Raw genomic sequence first — 22,988 nt, 5'->3', positions numbered from 1 at the left:
CTGAGCATATGGGACACAGCTGATAGGTCTGTGGTATATTCTTGAATTGTCATTATAGGATCTATTGATCCTGTGATATTCGTTAGGAGCATGTTAAGTTGATCAAAGTTTAGAGGGAAAGGTAGAGGGTGATTTTTATGAAGTTTTTAGCAGGGTCAAGTTAGAGAGAAAATGAGCATTCAGAAGTGCTTGCTGAACTAATTTTAGCTTTTTTAGATTTTGATTAAACTTTAGGTGGTGGAAAAATGTTACATTCTTTTGAAGATGGATTTGCTTCAGGTGAAATAATTTCATCAAAGTTACGTTTTTGTTGATTAATTATGTGACTGTCCCTATTTAATGCATCTACTTTGTTCGGTATCTCCAGGACCTTAGAAATAGCCATTTGTTCACACGGAGAAGGGTTTGTATCATTGGGTGCTTGCAAAGATATAGTTGTTGCGCTGGATACCGATGCTTCATTGTTTTGGTTGGGGTTTAGTTGAGCTAGTGGTTCGAAACACTGTGATGCAATGTGACCTAGCTTCTTGCATCTAAAGCAAACTAAACTCTCTTGGGAAATGAATATTCTATATATCGTGTTGTCAAAAACAAGAATAAATGACTCTGGTAATGTTAGACTGTGAGGACTGATATAGATTTGTCTTAGAAAACCAAGGATGTGATTGTACTTAGGCATACAAGCAATAATTTTGAGGAATGTAATGGGGGAGACAGGAACTATGCCTATTTTTTGTAACTCATTGATTAGCAAGTCGTGCGGTAATGAAGGACATACGCCGGAGATCACAAGTCGTTCCGCTGGTGTAACTAACCTTCTTGTTCTGACAATTTCACTTTGTATTTCTATTTGACCATGATTATTCATAAAATCATCCACTATTTGTTTATTAGATAAATACATACATATGCGATTATTAGATAATCTAGAAGAGAAGATTATATTTTTCGGTTGAATTATATTTCCAAGTGGGAGAAAGGAGTCTTGAAATTTGGTGTTTTCTAAGGCACTAAAGATAATTGCTTGGGACTTTAAAGGAAATTGTACTCTCGACGCTGCCAAAGAGTATGACTGTGATGCGTTTATTTTACTTTGATGGTCTTCTATTGTAGAACTGTTGTGTGATTCCATGTTTGAATTCATTTCGATAAACGTTAAGTGAAAAGTAAGTCCGACCCTGTACACCTGCTAAAACAGGTATATCGGTCTTTACTAAAAGCGGTTATTTTGCTGGTAAAACTGGATTTGTTTATTGACAACAATAACAAATAATTGCAATTTGCTGATTTTAATGCTAATTTAACTGGATATTATGTACATAGTTTGTACACTTACAAGTTTATTTCAATATATCACTGAGATTCACAATTTATAACTTATTTTAAACTTTGTTAATATTAAAAATATTCGGAGCCCACATTGAATACAACATTATAGTTATCGATGCAGGAGCGGTCTCCCATAATACCGGGTGTCCACTTATATTTCCCCCATTTTAACTACCTATAACTTCTAAACGGCTCAAGATAGAAACATGCGGTTTTCGCTGAAATGTTTTATTTTAGTAAAAGTTTTGTAGGATCGATTAAGTTCTTTATATCGCTTTCAATTACGAAAATAAAAATGGCGGATTTTTGAAAAAACTTTGTTGACTTTTTTTTAATGGAACACCCAGTATATTTTTTTGTAAATTGAAAAAACGATCATTTACCTATCCAGCGATATAAAGTTTTTTAAAATCGGTTGTCAAATCACTGAGTAATTATTTTTTAAAAAGAGAGGTGCAACGTGGATATCACATACCTAAATAACATAGCTAAGCAAATTGATATTATGTGTTTCCACATTGCATCTCTCATTTTAAAAATTAATTTCTCAGTTATTTGACAACCGATTTTAAAAAAATTTATATGGCTGGATAGGTAAATGACCATTTTTTTAAGTTACGGAAAAATATACTGGGTGTTTTAATAAAAAAAGTCAGCAACGTTCTTTTTTTCAAAAATCCGCCATTTTTTATTTACAAGCGATAAGAAAAATGGCCATTTACCTAAAAACTTGAAAAAACGATCATTTACCTATCTAGCGATATAAAAATTTTCAAAATGGGTTGTCAAATTACTGAGCAATTAGTTTTTAAAATGAGAGATGCAATGTGGAAATCACATAACATAATATCAATTTGCTCAGTTAGAGAGTTGCACCTCTCATTTTAAAAATTAATTACTCAGTCATTTGACAACCGATTTTGAAAAACTTTACATCGCTGGATAGGTGAATGACGTTTCTTTCAATTTACAAAAAAATATACTAAGTGTTCCATTAAAAAAAGTCAACAACGTTTTTTTCAAAAATCCGTCATTTTTTTTTTTCGTATTTGAAAGCGATATAAAAAATTTAATCCATTCAGACAAAACTTTTACAAAAATAAAACATTTCACCGAAAACCACATATTTCTATCTTGAGCCGTTTAGAAGTTATAGGCAGTTAAAATGGGGGAAAATATAAGTGGACACCCGGTATTATTATATTCCTCTATTTGGTATGGTATCGGTGTTGTGCTTCCCTACTTTGGCGTTGAAGCCTCCCATGATTATTTTAAAATGAGCTCTTTCTGTCATTGCTTCAGAAATATCTTCATAGAATTTCTCTATTTCCTCATCTGTTGATTGGATAGTGGGAGTGTATATTTGAATTATTTGGAAGCTGTACCTTTCTGATAGTTTAAGAACGATGTAAATGACTTTCTTTGAGATTGCAGCAGATTTTGTGACCAAATGTTTGAGTCTTTTGTGTATAAATAGTGCGACACCGCCGACAAGTGTATTGTACTCTTTATGAAACTGGTAGAACATGTGTCCAGAATGGAGTATTGTACATTGTTCTCCTGGTAGTCTCGTTTCACTTAGACCAAGGACATCCCACTTGATCCTAATAAGTTCTTCTTCCAGTTCTTCCATTCTTTCAGGTGATTTGAGGGTTCTGGCATTGAAACTACCAATATAAATAGGTTGATTTCGGGGTTTTAATGAGGTTTTGTCTCCCCCAGATTCCATGACGCTGACCTCCTTAGAGGTGTGGGATTCCTTGTATTTTAAAACTCATTTGGGGTGAAATAGCCGTAAAGCGCCACGCTGACAAGACGGGTTGGCGTGTGTGTGTGTGTGTGTGTGTGTGTGTGTGTGTGTGTGTGTGTGTGTGTGTGTGTGTGTGTGTGTGTGTGTGTGTGTGTGTGTGTGTGTGTGTGTGTGTGTGTGTGTGTGTGTGTGTGTGTGTGTGTGTGTGTGTGTGTGTGTGTGTGTGTGTGTGTGTGTGTGTGTGTGTGTGTGTGTGTGTGTGTGTGTGTGTGTGTGTGTGTGTGTGTGTGTGTGTGTGTGTGTGTGTGTGTGTGTGTGTGTGTGTGTGTGTGTGTGTGTGTGTGTGTGTGTGTGTGTGTGTGTGTGTGTGTGTGTGTGTGTGTGTGTGTGTGTGTGTGTGTGTGTGTGTGTGTGTGTGTGTGTGTGTGTGTGTGTGTGTGTGTGTGTGTGTGTGTGTGTGTGTGTGTGTGTGTGTGTGTGTGTGTGTGTGTGTGTGTGTGTGTGTGTGTGTGTGTGTGTGTGTGTGTGTGTGTGTGTGTGTGTGTGTGTGTGTGTGTGTGTGTGTGTGTGTGTGTGTGTGTGTGTGTGTGTGTGTGTGTGTGTGTGTGTGTGTGTGTGTGTGTGTGTGTGTGTGTGTGTGTGTGTGTGTGTGTGGTGGGGGGGGGGATCTAGGGAAGGAATTTGGAGTTTATGGCAGGATAATACTGGGGTTTGGGCCTGGTTTCCTCTAAGTGAGGAGTGGAGGAAAAACCAAAAGCTCGCGTGGGTAGGGACGCTAAATCCCTGAAGTAAGTCTAATATCTACTCTACTCGTTTCTACTTCGTGTCTAATCTATCTGGATAACAGAGAGGTAGTTACCCGCTACCGCGAACGTCGCACTCACAGATACCCTGTCGAAAAACGATCCACACTTCGCAGGATATTCGATCATCCATCGAAGCCGCTGTCAGGTTTCACGTGGGAATGGTATTCTCGTGAAACACGGAATACCGCACAACACACACACATTCCCACAAAATTTTCGTCCACCTGATGTGGACTTCCTGGCAATTGACGTGCATATCCCCAACAACGAAACCCTCACGATAGTCTCTTACTACAAACACCCGGATCAACCACTCAACAGGCATTTGCTAGAGTACTTTTCGAGGCTCGGCAAGGCTGTGTTGATGGGCGATCTAAATTGTAGACACACACAGTTTGGTGATCACCGTCAAAACCCAGAAGGCATCCGCCTCACGGATTATCTACTAGACCTTCCCATTTCAAGAATCACCAACACTGAATTCACGTTTTTGAACGCCAATGGGGCCTCTATTGTCGACCACATCCTAGTTACTAGTAACATTCTGGATCGGTTCGGGGATAGATGCCACATAGGCGATTCGATAACGTCAGACCACTTACCTCTTCTTGTCGACACCGACATACTCATTCCAAAACAACCAAACCCTTCAAGATCTATAAGAGACTATCGTCACGCTAACTGGACTGAATTCCAAAACTTCATCACACAAAATCTCCCTATGTTAGGCGAACTCGATACTAACGATAGTATCGACACCAGTGCAACCGATATCGAGAACCTCATCACTGAGGCGATCACGCACGCAATTCCACTCAAACAAATAACCTATACATCACCGGCACTTCCACAATACATCATTGCCAAAATTCAACAAAAACGACGTCTTCTAGGTCAATACAAGGCCAACAGAAACCCACTAATCAAAACAGAGTACAACCGGATCTGTGCCAGGATAAAGAGGGAGATATCTGTCCTAACGGCTCGCCGGTGGGAAGATGCTACCTCAAAACTGGACTACAGAGACGGAGGTAAATTCTGGCAAAAATTCAAAGTCCTAACAAAACAAAAATTATCTCAACCATCTCATCTGTTGGTCAACAATCACATAGTCAATTCCCCAGAAGGGAAAGCCGAAGCATTCAGAAATTCGCTTCAAAACAATTTTCAAACGCCAGATAACCCGAACTTTGATCGCATATTTAAATTCAACACAGAATACATAGTAAATGTTACTCTCAACCACTACATTCCAGTCTATGATCCTATCATGGACCCCCTCACTGACAGGGAAACGGAGAGCTTTTGCCAAATCGGCAAAAACAGCGCTCCCGGACCTGATGGCATCAACCGAAGGTGCCTCAAAAAACTTCCAGAGAGTATCATTCCTCTTCTAACTAAAATATTCAATGCATGTCTCAAAAACAGCCACTTTCCTACTCCTTGGAAAGTGGCCAACACCATCATGCTTTTGAAAAAAGGCAAACCCCCAACCGACGTGGAATCCTATAGACCAATCTCATTAATCAATACTCTGGGTAAAGTTCTTGAGCTAATCCTAAAAGAGAGGCTCAATGACTTTCTCGAAAATCACAATATCATTCCAAAATTCCAATATGGATTCCAGTCAGGTAAATCTACTAAACATGCATTAATAGATTTCACTACCAAAGTTACTCAAACCATCAACGATGGTTCATTCGCCATAGCCACATTTCTGGATGTTCAGAAGGCTTTCGACCAGGTCTGGCACGACGGGCTTGTTCGGAAACTTCTGGACATCCGGCTATCATTGCAATTTACCAAAATTGTACACTCCTACCTCCACAACCGTACTGTCAGAGTTAAAATAGGCGATCAAAAGTCCACCCCCTTCACTCCACAAGCTGGAGTTCCCCAGGGTTCAGTCCTAGCGCCGCTGTTGTATATCATCTACAACAGCGACATCACTAACCAAAATATCCCAGGTACTCGGCTGTTTCTCTATGCAGACGACACGACTCTGCTCTCAACTACCTCTCGATACAACCCAAGACTCCTCTTCAGAAGAGCCCAGGCTCTGTTGGACAGTGTCGGCGAATGGTGTTGTAAGTGGAGAGTCACGCTGAACGCGAACAAAACAACAACAATTGTGTTTCGCGCCCCTTCTGTGTCACATAGAATCATTCGCAATGAAGACGACCAATATCCTCTGAGTCTGTTGGGAGAAAGGCTTGTCGTTAGCCCGACTGTGAACTATTTGGGAGTACTGTTTACCAGGACTCTCAACTGGGACGCAGATCTAAAGGCAACTTTAGATAGGGTAAGGAACAGGGCCAGACTTCTCAACGCTCTCTCTGGAAAAATTGGCAAGACACACAAGAAGACTCTCATTCACACTTACAAGACCTTTATTCGACCCGTCATGGAGTACAAATCATGTATCTACTCTCTTTGCTCAAGACAAAAACAAGAGAAGTTGTTGAGGACAGAGCGTAGAGTCCTGCGTAGATGTAACTATGAGCACTGGCGATATCCCTCAAACGAAATCCATAACATCTCGAACACCCCCAAAATCACCGAGAGAATAAACTCTCTGAACAGGAACTTCACAATCAAAGTAATCAACGGCCCCCCTTCCGACACACAAGAATCTCTCAAATGTTCCTGTTCATCTTCCGGCCACGTACTCCACCGAAAGCCCAAACGCAAAAAGATTCATGTACCGTCCGCTCTAATGCAAACATGCATTGACGAACTCCCGGTGGAGTACGAAAACATCCTTGAGGCTACCCCGTTAGCCTACCGTACCCACCTCTAACATTTCCTCTTCCCTACCCCGAACAGGGAGAAGTTGGTTTTTTGCGGTTTCCCAACTTCATTGCACAATTATACCTGTTCGTCCCAAGAAAATAGCCGCAACTATTTTCTCCACTCGAACGCTCACTGTCCACGCTGCGCTCAAAGCCACCTCCTGACCGCCGACGAGGGACGCAGGTTCGCCTGTCGTTGTACAATGGTTTCTAGGGAGACTGGTCGAGAGCAAAGCACGGACAGTACACGTAAATGTCTATGGAACCAACAACAATCCATCAAACTTTCTTCTCTGTTGACTTCTTAGCCTTCTGGACACCACCGTCCGGCATAACCAAGGATCCAAGAACACCAGGACACGGCGCTTGCCCCAGTGTGTTTTTCGGACTGTTTGCTTTTGCTGCCAACACTAAACATTCACCTCAAACCCTGAAGAGGACAAAATCCTAAACGGGGAAGCACATTGAACGCATTTCTTCTGAACATTATCCAGACAAGCAAATCAAACAATGTAGTAGTAGTACCGCGAACGTTTCTAAACACACGTCTAAAACTTTTCCTAATATGTATTCTTTGCTTTTCGGCATACGCAACAAAATTGAATTCTCTGATACAATAACCAACAGTACCTACATCAATAGGTACATCTTAAAATAAGATGATTGTTACTGTTAAAAATCTTTCAATAGGGCTTTTCATTCACAGTCATTTGTTTCGAGCTTCTGTCATGTGTCACATAATATTAATATTTCTACGTCGTACGTTATTGGTATATACGAATGATACAAACCAAAGACGTATGACGTAGATACATTAATATTATATGACACATGACAGAAGCTTGAAAAAAATGACAATCGATGAAAAGCCCTATAGTTAAGCCTTAAGTCTCGATCAGGTATATTTTCCTAGAAATATATTATAAAGCCACAGTTGCCGTTTTGTTATTGATTTGAATAATATCATAGGAAGTAGCATAGAATTTTAAAAATAGTCCCAAATAGGCGACATTTATATCGAACGAAATTAATAGATTTATTATAATACATACCATGACTTCCCTGAAAGTTCGACTGTTCAACTAGATACAACTGCGGTCATTGAATAGTTTACTCCCTTACATATCTAGCAGCCCAATTTTTTGAATTTTTACCTCGTTTACACGCACAGTTTACGTCAAAGTGACGTTACTAGTGCCGGACTCAGAGTAGGTTGATTAAAATAAAAAAAAAATTAAAAAATGCAACAAAATGGAAATTAAATTCTTTAGAAAAAAAAATGGATTATGTTCTAATAATAAAAATGAGAAAGTCTGTGGTTAAAAATTTTAACCAAATATATCATATTTAATATGATATTTTATATTTTTGGCAAGTACAGTCGGAAAAATGAAAGGATACACGTGCGTCATCGATAATATGCATACGAATCAAATCAAACATTTCTAGTCAAAACAAAGTCTAAACTAAGTTAATACTGAAAATAAACGGATGTGACTACTACCCCACCGTACGATTTTTCGCTACGTAAGAATGTGTCACAAAAATTTTATGATGTTATTCTTTTTCTTATACTATAGAGTTATTGGTGATAAATGTTACTATTACTACCGTAATTAATTATTTGATATAGATTAATAATACAAACATAATAGTAAGAGTAGGCAAATATTAGAGTATTATGAATTTCTCCATGTTAAAGTTGCCAGTGGACGTAAACAGTAACAGGAATTTGAAAAATGTCGTTTATGTCAGCTGCATTAAGTGATTAAAATGAAAGTAAACTTAATGAATTCAGATTATTAGGTATCCAGATCATTTTCCAGACATTATCTGCAATAAATGTACATTCGTAAAAATATAATAATCTGTAATTTCATACACTATGATTGAAAAGTCAGAGTAATATGTACACGTTTGGCGAACTCATAGACAGAAGTTAACCATATTGACAGATGATTACTTACAAATTTTATTGACGTATTTTAATTAAATAAATACTTGCCAAACCAAAAATACAATGTAATATCAAAATAGCTCTTAAAATAACTGAATTTATTCAAGTAAATACGACTGATTTTTAAAATTTATAAACTCTACCGAACCTAACCCAGTTTCACTGTCAAAGTGACAGAAATCGAATCAGTCAGATTATAGTTGACCAGCACGATTACTCGAATAGTAGTTTATACAATCACTATCTCTACTCATGTTGAATGTTTTTCTAAGAATGACATTAGAAGTACAGAAATAGTCAAGTGTGAGTTTAAATTTTCTACTAAATGAATATAACTACGTTGAACAATTGTATCGCCGTCTCACTCTGTCAATTATAAATATGTAACTGCGTATGTCTTGGATAAGGTATTTGCTTTGTAGACAACACTTAATAATCTATCTGTCATTTGTTATTTACAGAAAAAGGCAGCAAATCCAAAATATGTGCTTGATATGATCGTTCACGGGTATTCTTTCATTTTTCCGACTATACTTCTTCATTTAGCTGATCCGCACGACAGTGCGATTTTATAGTACTATTACAATGCAAAATGAAGGTGTAAACTATTCACTTCAGTACAGTTCTTGATTTTTAAAATATTACTCTCTGTATTTAGGTGACTACAACGTTTCGCTAATAATACCAGTAAAAGACAAAATCAACAAATTCGTAGTAAGTTTGAACAACTTTGTTGCTGTAGTTGAATGGGATGGAGAAAGTCCAAATGTAAGTTCAGTGGAAAAGCTGTATGAAGTCGATGCTGGAACTCCTAATGCAATCAATGATGGAAAATGTGATAAAAGAGGAAGACTTTGGGCAGGTAATACTATGTTCTTTTGCTGTAGAAATATTGTAGGGCAAAATTAATTCAAGACCTATAAGATAACTGACATTTAACAATCAGGTGAAACATTAAGTAGCATTGCAACGAGTATGGAAACGCTACAACATCACCATGGATACAAAGGTAAGGCTTATAAAGATAATGATCTTCTCAATTTTTCTATATGGATCTGAATTCTGGTCTCTGAAGAAAGTCGATTAACGCACTATTATACCCTGAACCGCAGGAAGAACCACCGAGTCTATTCTTAGACACTAGAGATGGGAAAAACCTACCGGTTATAACCTAAAACCGGTTTTTTAATTCGCAACAACCGGTTTTACCGGTTGTTTTTTGTCCCGGTTATAACCGGTTTTTTCTTTTTAAAGCAATAACCGGTGAAAAACCGAATACTTTTTGGAAAAATTAATTAATTCAGAGAAAAAATTTCAAATATTTTTATCTAGTTTCGATCCCAATCATATGTAATAGCAAGCACCACACTCTCGCGAAGCTACTTCGGGAAAGTTGACCGAACTCCGAAGTACCCATCAGTACACACTCGTTCAACTTCGCGAGGAACACATTCAGGCGGGATGATACCGACTTCGTTTACTTTGACTCGGGCGCAGAAACCGCCACAGAATGGAAGTAGGCCGAAGTGAAGCGAAGTCGCATACAGTGCCTGTCTACACTTTCGTAATCGCTGAACTTCGATCGACTTCGCGAGTAGTATAGTGGACGTTTATAAATAATATGCGAAGTAATTAACCCAAACAACGATAATTCAAATTTTATTTACTAATGAAGAACTGGACGAAAGTGCCACATCAGATTTTATGAAGCAATTAAGTTTTATTATAGTTTGGGAATAGTTACTTAGATGATAATATTTACATAAAACTGTAAGTTATCTGCTTGAAATCGATGTTGCAACCATCATCTAAAACGCCGTCCACACTCTCGCCGAAGTCGATCGAGGTTCAACAAGTACAAGAGTGTAGACGGCCACCTTGTGTAACTTTGCCTAACTTCGTTCTACTTCCGAAATCTGTCGGTCTGGCGCGTCCGAGTCAAAGGGATCTTTGTCGGTATCGCACCGCTTGAATGTGTTCCTAGCGAAGTAGAACGAGTGTGTAGAGAGGCACTTCGGACTTAGGTCAACTTTGGCGAAGTAACTTCGCCGAGAGTGTGGAGCCCGTTTAATATAATAATTGTTTATTCTTGAGTACTTGAGACTCTTGTATGACATGTTATGATTGTGAGTACCGAAATATGATTAGGAATATCTATTATGTAATTTTTAAACAATACATTATTCTTAGTTATTAAAAGGTACTATACAAACGTATTAAAAATACTACTAAATTATTTTTGATAATATTAGAAATAAAAGATGAATTGAGTTGTCGAATTTATTTTTAAGTAAAATATAAGTGCCTTTGTATATTTTTTTAAACTCGGTAGATCCAAGGTTGATCATTTCGGTAGATCGGTAGGATCTTCACTTTTGGGAATATCCCAATTCCCAATTATTGACAACGCAATACATGCCGACGCCGTCTACAACGAGCGACGAATCAGAATTGCCAGATTGGGGTACTTTCACCCAATTTTAGGGTAATTTGAAAGCGCTTGGGAAAATTTTTATAAATTGAAATGGTTGGAGAATTTTTCGGGAAGGAAAGTGAGCAAACTAAAGAGCAATATAAATGTAACATTTTAACCTATTAGGTATTTGCTATTGGTTAAAAAAACCGAAAGCCGATTTTTTGGAATACCCGGTTTTTCTGACCGGTTATAACTGCCAGGTTATAACTAACCGGTATAACCGAAAACCGTTTTTTTTTATCAACAACTGTCATCCCTATTAGACACGTTACAAGTAAACTTCTAAACATTGTGACCGAAAAAATCACCACTTACTTTGGTCATGTGATGCGTAGAGATAGTCTGGAGAAGCTAACATGGCAAGGGATTAGAGTTGCACAAGTTTGACTTGAATGTTTGAACTTGACTTGAGTTTGACTTAATTTCAAATCAAACTCAAGTCAATCCTTCTGACAAATAATTCAAGTCAAGTCAAACTGGTCAATCGTACAGGTTTGAAAATTCAAACTGTTTGTCAAACTAGTTTGAAAGAGTTTGAAAAATAATTTATTTCGTAGATATATTTTTTTAACAGTCCACGAGGAAAATAAAATTCCTGTAGCTGGCTGTTACCATAAATCACAAAAAATACAGGATCCTTCGTAAAAGGTATATTTAAAAGACCCTAATAATCCATCATCAGTGTTAAGCCAATAACACCCGTGTTGAGCTGCCCCCCCCCCCACTTCCAAAAATTAAAAAACAAATAGCTCTGATTTATGAGCTATTTATGAGCTTTCATATTCCGCAAAATAAAAATTTTGAGCTCGTTCCACTGAGCAGGAATTTAATACTTTAGTGGGGGGTGCTGAGTCAGCCCCCACTGAATCAGCACCCCCCACTACTTAAAAATAGGAATATTGAATGGGTTTTTGCGGCAGAATTACGAGCTATTTATGAGCTCTTGAAATTATATATTTTCGATTTTTGAGCTCATCCCCTTCACCCCCAAACAACCCTTTAATTGATTTAACTTAAGAGAAAAATGCTTAGAAATTTTAAAATATATCGTGTTGCGGATATAATTCCTATAGCTTATGTACTCTAAGAATAAACTATTAAATCACGTGCATTTCGATTATTGAGCTACAACCCCTTCGCGAGAAAACCACCCTATCTTCCCGGCTTAAGGGAAAGTTGAACTTAAGATGCATTAAATTAATTATTTGGCGACTACATATCATTTAATAATTTATAAGCTTCCAAATTACGAGCATTTAGATCAGTAAATTGCAATTTATTTTGTATAGTGCAGTCACTGAAAGTAAAAATCAACGATTACCTTCAATTTCGGTGAACCTTCATCGATTTTTACGAAAATTGGTCAGTGGTTAGAGGATACGTCAAGAAACAAAGGTGACATGGTACCACCTTGCGCCTTTACCCTGAGGGTGGATACCGCCCCTTCCCGGGGGTGAAAATTATTTTATAAAAAATAAGTGCACAAATCAATATAAGAACAAATTAAGAGCAAAATTTATTCTATAAAGTTATTAAAATAAGTCAATACTTTTTATGTTACTAAAGACCAAAAATTTTAATTATTCATGAAAAAAATGCATGTTTTGAAGCGGTTTTTCGTAAATCACTGAAAAACTGTAAGTTTTTACAAAAAAGTTAATAGTAGTTTAATTCGTATAGCTTATATTCTAAGAATAAACTCTTAAATCACGCGCCTTTCGATTATTGAGCTACAACCCCTTCGCAAGAAAACCATCCCATATTCCCGGCTTAAGAGAGAGTTGTACTCAAAATAATTTAAATTAATTATTTGGCGACTAGATATCGTTTAATAATTTATGAGCTCGCAAAATATACGCATCTCAATTATTAAATTGCCATTTTCTTTCTATAGTGCAGTCACTGAAGGTAAAAATCAACTATGACCTTTGATTTCTGTAAATCTCCATTCATTTTCACGAAAATTGGTGAGCGGATAGAGGATACGTCAAGAAAGAAAATTAACAATAACAACTTAGCCGGGAGTATGTCACCCCTTCTCGGGGGTGAAAATTACTTTATTAAAAATAACCCCACAAATCAAGAGAGGGACAAATTCTAAGCAAAATTTGTTATATAATGTTATTAAAATAAAGCAATACTTTTTGAGTTATTAAAGATCAAATATTTTAATTTTTGTGTTGGTCTGTACCCATTGAATTGGCAAGTACCTAGCATCTTCGAGCAGGAAAACATGGTGCCCTTTTAGCATGTGTTCCATTATATCTATCAACATCGACTTGTAGTCATAAAATTTTACCAAATTATATATTGCTACTATATACAGTGTGCTAGTTTCAAACTACTCGGCAGAATGCACTAAAGATGTTCTGTATTAGAACGAAAACTTTTGCAATCCATGACATTTTAGATAGGTTTTAAATAAACGATTTTATACCAGAATACATTTCGAAGTTTTTTATTTCTGTATGAGTTTTTTTCAAAAAGTATTGATTTATTTGAATAACATTATATAACTAATTTTGCTTACAATTTGTCCCTCTCTCGATTTGTGGGGTTATTTTTAATAAAGTAATTTTCACCCCCAAGAAGGTGGGACATATACAACAGGCTAAAACCGCAAGTTGTTATTGCCAATTCGTGAAAATGAATGGAGATTTACCTAAATCGAAGGTCATAGTTGATTTTTACCTTCAGTGACTGCACTATAGAAAGAAAATGGCAATTCAATAATTGAGATGCGTATATTTTGCGAGCTCATAAGTTATTAAACGATATGTAGTCGCCAAATAATTAATTTAAATTATTTTAAGTACAACTCTCTCTTAAGCCGGGAATATGGGATGGTTTTCTTGCGAAGGGGTTGTAGCTCTATAATCGAAAGGCGCGTGATTTAAAAGTTTATTCTTAGAATATAAGCTATATCAATTAAACTACTATTAATTTTTTTGTAAAAACTTACAGTTTTTCAGTGATTTACGAAAAACCGCTTCAAAATATGCATTTTTTTTACGAATAATTAAAATGTTTGATCTTTAATAAATTAAAAAGTATTGACTTATTTTAATAACTTTATATAATAAATTTTGCTCTTAATTTGTTCTTTTATTGATTTGTGCAGTTATTTTTTATAAAATAATTTTCACCCCCGGGAAGGGGCGGTATCCACCCTCAGGGTAAAGATGCAAGGTGGTACCATGTCACCTTTGTTTCTTGACGTATCCTCTAACCACTGACCAATTTTCGTGAAAATCGATGAAGGTTCACAGAAATTGAAGGTAATCTTTGATTTTTACCTTCAGTGACTGCACTATACAAAATAAATTGCAATTTACTGATCTAAATGCGCGGAATTTGGAAGCTTATAAATTATTAAACGATATGTAGTCGCCAAATAATTAATTTAATGCATTTTATGTACAACTTTCTCTTAAGCCGGGAAGATAGGGTGGTTTTCTTGCGAAGGGGTTGCAGCTCAATAATCGAAATGCACGTGATTTAATAGTTTATTCTTAGAGTATATAAGCTATAGGAATTATATCCGCAATACGATATATTTTAAGTTTTCTCAGCATTTTTCTCTTAAGTTAAATCAATTAAAGGGTTGTTTGTGGGTGAAGGAGATGAGCTCAAAAATCGAAACTATATAATTTCAAGAGCTCATAAATAGCTCGTAATTCTGCCGCAAAAACATATTCAATATTCCTATTTTTAAGTAGGGGGGGGCTGACTCAGCCCCCCCCCCACTAAAGTATTAAATTCCTGCTCAGTGGAACGAGCTCAAAATTTTTAGTTTGCGGAATATGAAAGCTCATAAATAGCTCATAAATTAGGGCTATTTGTTTTTTAATTTTTGCAAGTGGGGGGGGGCAGCTCAACACGGGTGCCAATAATATGCATGCTTGAGCCACCAAAAAGTTATGGGTAAAAACCCTTTAAAAGGTATAAGACCTTATATTATACTACATATTATGTTTAAAATAGTTAGATGTTGCAAATATTCCTGGATATTACCCAGGGCAACACAGGACTCTAACCCACGTGGATGTGATATGAAAGGGATGAACCTCACATATTGAAAATTGAGTGTCAACTATATCTTTTAAAGGGTTTTTACCCATAACTTTTTGGTGGCACACGCATGCATGTTATTGGCTTAACACTGATGATCGATTACTTGTTAATCCGAAAGCGTTTTGTTTTGTGGTGTAAGGGAGCGTTTAAGTATTACGTAACGCGGTTTTTGAAGATTTTGGACCCACCCTCCCCCCTACGTAACGCACTCTTATGTCTTAGGTCCCTAACCATTATTAGGGTCTTTTAAATATAACTTTTACGAAGGATCCTGTATTTTATTTTTTTTATTTTTTTATATACTTTTTTGTTGAGATAGACATGTCAGTTGCCAATTAAGATAAGAAAAATAATACATTGAGTGCCATATAAATCATCTTTAATTCCAATAATTTTAGTATTTGTTTCCTTCTACTCATTTTTAAAAATCATGTACAATAGAACACTGACACTTTCACAGTAAACTATTTTTTAGCACGCAAAACAAAATTAAATAAAAAATTCTAAATGAACAGTTTTTGGCTATTTTTATAATGTTCTGCTTTTATAACCGATAACAATAAACACCGGCTCCGTCTTCAACGACAGAACGAAAGTCATAAAAAAAGTGAAAGTTAAAAAGGAAGAAAACAAAGAACCTCAAAAATCTGTTTCCGTACTTTTAAGGATGTTAAGGCCTAGTTCCTTGAAATTTTATGGTCAAATTTGGATTATCTACATTTTTTCAATACAAATGTCCCAGAATCTCATAACATGTGGTGTGTACTAAAAGTAAGTAAGTCAAGCTACGTTTAGCAGAAGGTACCAATAAAACAGTAGAAGTTGACCTGTACCTTACAAAGCAGACTTTTGAAATTAAAAGTTGTACTGTTGGAATAAAATCAATATTTATACATGAAAAACAAGCTATTGATTTATACTTTTAGTACAGAAATGATTAATAAACATTCAAAATTCAAAACATAGAAGAATCCCGAAAGGTTCATTTTATGACTTATACTATATTCTTAGTACATAGCACGTTAGACATAATATAAAGATTTTATATAGATTATTTGTATTTTTAAATTTAATAACATATATATATATAAATACAACATTTTCACTTTAAAACAATTCCATCATTTTTTGACGGAAACTTCAAAATTAATGTGTACATTAATGGGGACAAGACTGTTATACTGGTCAAACGCTTATAGCATAAACAGACCAAATTCGGCGCTTAGTCTACAATTGCGAAACTGTTATGAATGGCAGTTATGGATATATGGAAGTTATGAATGGCAGTTAAGAATGGCAGTTATGAATATAGTCTTGTTATGCAAAACTAAAAACCCTTAATAGACAGAATGTCGCTTGGTATATTTTTGTTTTTCTTAGTAACCGTTAACGTGACAATAACAGGGATTTTTCCAAGATAGTTTTAGCTATGTGTCACCATAATCCGCTGTTATCTCTATTTTAAAGAAATGGCGCTTGGTCGAGTTATGCATAACGCTGTCCTTTTAAAGAATTAGTTCACTGTTTGTGATTTTATAACGCTGTTCTTTATTTTTACATAATAGAAGTATGTATGCACGTTGCAATTTTCATTGTTTTGAAATCACCTGCCGCAACATCAAATAAATCAGTATATTTATTTTTCTTAATTAATACTGCTTCGACTACAGATTGTTTCTGTTAATTTTTGCAGTGAGAATACCTTCAATATCAGACTCAATTTGTTCTGGTACTTATTCTGAACCGAAAAATATCCACATTCAGATATTAGGTTTGTTCTAGCAAACAGTCAAACTAGTCAGAAACCGTCAGCAAACAGTTGGTCAGTGAGAGAACAGAATACAGTCACCAGTGATATCTCCTCTACTCGCGCTGGACCACTATTCGCTGATGGTTTCAAACCGTTTGAAACTGATGCTAGAACAAACCTATTATCTCCCAAAGCCACACACTTCAAAACGAACGTAATAAACAAGCCAAACATGAACGTCTAAATATGAACTACAAACTAATTTTCGGAGTAGCAGAATACAGATTCAGACTTATCCAAATAAGTCACAACAAAATCCATACGCTCTCAATTAGAATTGGAAATAAGCACGTTGCCAATATGACATTCAAACTTCAAACTATTTGAAGAAGTTTGATTTCAAGTCAAACCTAAAGATATCGAAATCAAGTCAAGTCAAACGTTTTTACAAAAAAAGTTTGATTTTCAAGTCAAGTCAAGTTTGTTGAATAAAATCAAACTAGTTTGACTTGTTGATTACTATACCTCGTCCAATTTACTTACCGTTGCACGTCATCCGCGCCATAGCCTGTGACACGATACCAACACGAAATATCTAGGCGGTAGGTGTGTTCCCCTTTAGAATCATTTTGATTCTAAAAAAGAACACACCCACCGCCTAAATATTTCGTGTTGGTATCGTGTCACAGGCTATGACGCGGATGACGTGCAACGGTAAGTAAATTGGACGAGGTATAGTTGTTACTAGTTGATTATTAAAATATGTACCTGGAATGTGAAGACAATGTATCAGGCTGGAAAAATTCATAATACCATTCAAGAAATGACCAGAATCGGAATCGGTATAATGGGCATAAGCGAAATGAGGTGGCCAAATAGTGGTGCTTGTATTGTTGACAACCATATGGTATACCACTCAGGAAATGACGATGGTTAACATATATATGGGGTTGGAATAATCGTGTCTCCCCAATTACGTCAATATGTTACAAATGTTATACCTATTTCTGAAAGATTAATAATAATCCAACTGAATACTAGCCCCGTCAAATTAAATATATTACAAGTGTATGCCCCCACGAGCGATAAACCAGAAGAAGATCTAGAGCAATTCTATAAGTTGTTGATAAAGTCACTTAAACGACTTAAAAAAAGAAGATATAACTATTATTATGGGTGACTTCAATGCGAAAATTGGTAAAGGGAGAAGCGGTGAATTCATAGGTGATTTTGGTCTAGGACAGAGAAATGAAAGGGGAGACAGATTAAAACTGTTTTTAGAAGAAGAAGAATTTGCAATACTAAACACATTCTCCAAACTACCACCAAGACGCTTGTACACCTGGGTCTCCACGCAAGATCAACCAGGAAACGTAATACGGAATCAAATTGACTACATAATGGTGAACAAGAGATTCCGTAATGGATGCCTATCGGTTAAGGGTTACACCGGTGCTGACGTATCATCACATCATGTTCCTGTTGTTGGTAAATTTAGGTTTAGATTCAAGAAGGTTGCAAAAAGAACAGCAACAAAAAGTGCGATATGAGAATACTAAAAGATAAGAAAACAAAAGAGACAGTCGCACAGACTCTTTCAGAGAAACTAATTAATATGAAGCAAACATATAATGCCGAAGAATCACTCCAACCTATATGTGAAACCTTTAACAGCATCAGAGAAGAACATCTAATAGAAAAGAAAGAGACGAGAAAAAGTTGGATGAACGACAATATACTACAACTTATGGAAGAAAGAAGAAAATCAAAAAACAACAAAATAATGTACAACACGATTCAGAGACAAATAAGAACTGAAATAAGAAAGGCCAAAGAAAATTGGTTAAAATCGCAGTGTGAAGAGATAAAGTCGTTAGAGCAAAAACATGATACGTTTAACATGCATAAAAAGGTGAAGCAAGCAGCTGGTCTTCAGGAATCCAACACAGCTAGCAAATTGCGAGACCAACAGGGGAATATCGTCACAGACAGAAATCAATAAATCTGCATATGGACAAAATACATAGAGGAACTCTTTGATGATACTAGATCCGAACAACCTTCATCCTACATATGTGATGACCACTTACCAATCACATCAGATGAAGTGGAAAGAGCAATATCACAACTAAAAGATGGCAAAGCTCCTGGACCTGACAATGCATATGCTGAACTCATAAAACTATTTAACACCGACGGTACTCAACGCCTAACCAAAATATTTAACGACATATATTTAAGCGGAGTAATACCAAAAACATGGTTGAAGTCGACGTTTGTTGCTTTACCAAAGAAAGCAAAGTCCGTATCCTGCAGTGATTTCCAAACCATCAGCTTAATGAGCCATATTTTAAAACTATTTCTAAAAATTATACCCCAAAGAATATATAGACTGTGCGAAGAAAAAATCAGCCGAACACAGTTTGGTTTTCGAAATGCAGTGGGTACAAGAGACGCTCTATTTAGTATACAAGTGCTATTTCAACGATGTAGAGACGTAAATTGCGATATTTATGCATGTTTCATTGATTACCATAAAGCGTTCGATACAGTAAAGCACGACAAGCTGATGGAGATATTAACCAATATTGGAATTAACACCTGTGATTTAAGGATTATCAGCAATCTGTACTGGAATCAAACATCCTCTATCCGGACAGAAGCAGGAGAATCCAACGATATCAAAATCAAACGTGGGGTCCGTCAGGGATGTATACTATCCCCCTTGCTGTTTAACATCTACTCTGAGGAAATCTTTCAAGAAGCAGTGGATGATGTTGAAGCCGGAATTCGAATTAACGGAGAATGTATCAATAACATAAGATACGCAGACGACACTGTAGTATTCGCTGACAGTTCTGAAGCCCTACAGGAGTTAATGAACAGAATCGCGGAGGTCAGTCAGAGATACGGACTTTCACTAAACACTAAGGAAACAAAATGTATGATTATCTCTAAGAACAAACAGCAATTTGGACGACTCAGTGTAAATGGTCAACAAATAGAAAGAGTAAAGACATATACCTACCTTGGTACGAACGTCAATGAAAATTGGGAAAATTCTATAGAAATCAAATGTAGGATAGAGAAAGCAAGATCTGCATTTAAAAAAAATGGCAAAGTTGTTCAAATGTCATGATTTGTCGATACCCATAAAAGTCAGATTACTACCATTATTACTACTATTAATTACCTATTAATTACTACTATTATTATATCTTCCCTATACTGTTGTACGGAGTTGAGTCGTGGACTCTCACAGACGCCACCTGCAAGAAAATTGAGGCTTTTGAGATGTGGCTTTATCGTCGAATCCTGAAGATATCTTATACCGACCACATTACTAATGAGGGTGTTTTGCTGAGAATGCAAAAAGAAAAAGAGCTGTTAATCAAAATAAAAACAGCCAAAATAGAATACCTCGGTCATATCATGAGGAACAGTGAAAGATATGGACTGCTGCAACTGGCCTTACAGGGAAAAGTAGAGGGAAAGCGAGGACCAGGAAGGCGAAGAATTTCGTGGCTGAAAAATCTACGTACGTGGTTCAACACGACCACTACAAATCTTTTCAGAGCAGCAGTGTGCAAAGTACAGATTGCCATGATGGTCGCCAACATCCGAAATGGATAGGCACTACAAGAAGAAGAAGTTTGACTTGATGCATCTCTACAAGGGATGGTGCAAGGAGCGAGAGCCCGGTGAAGATTACCAACAAGGTATGTGAACCACATTACAAAAGAGGTCGGAGCTTCACTAAATCTTTGCGTCAAAGTTGCAGTGAATAGGAAAAGATGAAGACAGTTTCAAAGGAAATCATTATTAAAAATTCAAATTGACACGATAGCCGAATCGAGCGACCAACTAGAAAGAAGAAAACGTTAACAAGTCAACCAGAAACAAAAGAATAGTTTTACATTAAAAATGAATGATGAATATGAGATCAAAAACGACACATAACAAGTACCGAAGATGTAAATAAACACAAACAATATTTTGTAATTAAATGTTTTTAAAAATTATTAATAGACATAAGGAGCTTATCCAGTACACCTGTCATTAGCACAATAGGAATAATCATAAGAGCGAAAAAGGGACCCCTATGCATTCGACAAAGTTAAGGAAAGACAACCGTAATATTATATATAGGTCAAATAATACGACTTTTTCACTTTTGACATTAATAAACGTCAAATACGGTTGCATCTAAAATAGCTCCAGAAAAAATTAATTTTTTAGTAGTTTAACTTAAATTAATTTTATAGTGGTTTTAATTATCATTGATAAGAAGTTTCAGTCCTATGGGTTAAACAGCCTAGGCTTCTTTTCACGGTGTTTAACTTTTGTGTGAACAGTTTAAAATTTGGCCATGGTTAAACGTACCTAAATATTGACATTCAGCTCGCAGTTTTTGTGACAATTAAAACATTTAAATTTCATCGTGGGTAAAAACATTTACATATTGTAGAATAGTGATACAAAAGTGAAAATATTCTCCCCAGATGGGGGAGAATATAAAAAAGACGCCAGTGTGCGAACTAAATACTGCTGAAGTTATTAGTGATAGTAATCAAGACATGGATACAGGAACTATCACCACAAATTCTTCTGCTACAAGGGAGGTAAAACTTTTTAATATTAATTGTAATAGTTACGACTTTCAAAATTGTTGTGTTTATGTTGAGAAGACCAATGATCAGAATATTTCCCGTTTGCATCCAATGGTTGTTGCAGATATTTTACATCAAAAATTAAAGATTAATAATATTAAGCAAATTAAAAGTATAGGAAGAAACCGTGTTAAAGTAATCCTCAAATCTATTTTGGATGCAAACAATTTAGTCAATAATAGTCACTTAAAGGACGATAATTTAAAAGGGTACATTCCAAATCACCTCTTGGAAATCAAAGGACTGATACGCGATGTTGATACCAAATATAATATTGACTATTTGAAAAAATATATGAGCTCTAGTTCACCAATTATTGATATTAAAAGAATGCACAGGAAAGTAGAAAAGGATGGAAATACAGAATACGTCCCTAGACGTAATGTTATAATTACTTTTGAAGGCAATTGTTTGCCAAACTATTTTGTGATAAATTATGTATTTTTCCAAGTGGAAAAATTATTGGGTAAAGTGACGCAATGTTATAAATGCCTCAAATATGGACATATTTCTAGACAGTGTAAAGGTACACAGGAATACTGTATACAATGTGGACAAATTAAAAATGACATACATACATGTGATGAAACAAAAAAGTATTGCATACACTGTATAACTGATAAGCATATATCGATCTCTAAAAACTGTCCTTTTTTCGAACATCAAAAAAAAAATAAAAAATATCATGATTGAACATAAAATCTCATATTTGGAGGCAAAAAATTTGAGTGACTCATCATTTTCTGGTCTTATTTCTAATAACAGATTTGAAATATTGTCAAATTCAGACAAAGAATTTCCAAAATTAACTAACTCCTCTGAAGTTAGTACATCTCCTTATTTCAAGCCATTGAGGCCTCACCTACAGAAACCCAAAAGTTTTAGCCAACCAAGCTGTAGTACATCAAGCACTGAGTATAGTGCAAATAAAAAAAGAAAAGTATCATCTCCAACTTCCGAAGATCCTACACCATATCTCATCCCTTTCAGATTTGGACCGTCTCAACCTTTACCTCCCTTAAATAAGGAAAGTTTTCCTAATACAGACAATGATAAAAATAAGTTAGTAGATTCCTTAGTACTTCTTTTCTCAAGTTTTATTCAAAATATTAATTGTTTAGAAGAGGCAAAATCACTTGACATGAATTTGTTAGCCAAAGGTATTAATAATGTTCTAGATAATATTTTAAAAAATAACTCATCTAATGACGAACAAATCTAAACTCAAAATAATACAATGGAATGCTCGATCAGCTGTTGCTAACAAAAACAGCCTTATTAACTTTTTAATAACCGAAGATATTGACATAGCTTTAATAAGTGAAACTTGGTTTAAACGGGATGTTGTATATATTTATAGAGGTTATAATGTGATACGCGAAGA

The 22,988-nt window shown here is 35.8% G+C and overlaps 1 protein-coding gene across 2 annotated transcripts in view; it reads left to right on the top strand.

The window, feature by feature from the left end:
• Window positions 1–22,988, top strand: part of LOC114330337 (regucalcin-like) — a 144,534-nt gene that overhangs the window by 21,663 nt on the left and 99,883 nt on the right. Inside the window, exon 2 of one of the 2 annotated variants that reach the window (XM_028279659.2) lies at window positions 9,293–9,496. The exons of the other annotated variant lie outside the window; for it this stretch is intronic. Coding sequence (XP_028135460.1) covers window positions 9,293–9,496 — 204 coding nt within the window. The remainder of the gene's footprint in view (window positions 1–9,292; window positions 9,497–22,988) is intronic. 2 annotated transcript variants of the gene reach the window in all.

This window comes from Diabrotica virgifera, chromosome 3 (assembly GCF_917563875.1).
Source record: "Diabrotica virgifera virgifera chromosome 3, PGI_DIABVI_V3a".
NCBI classification, from domain to species: domain Eukaryota; kingdom Metazoa; phylum Arthropoda; class Insecta; order Coleoptera; family Chrysomelidae; genus Diabrotica; species Diabrotica virgifera.
The sequence above is the reverse complement of the archived record's forward strand: the minus strand, read 5'-3'. Positions and strand labels throughout refer to the sequence as shown.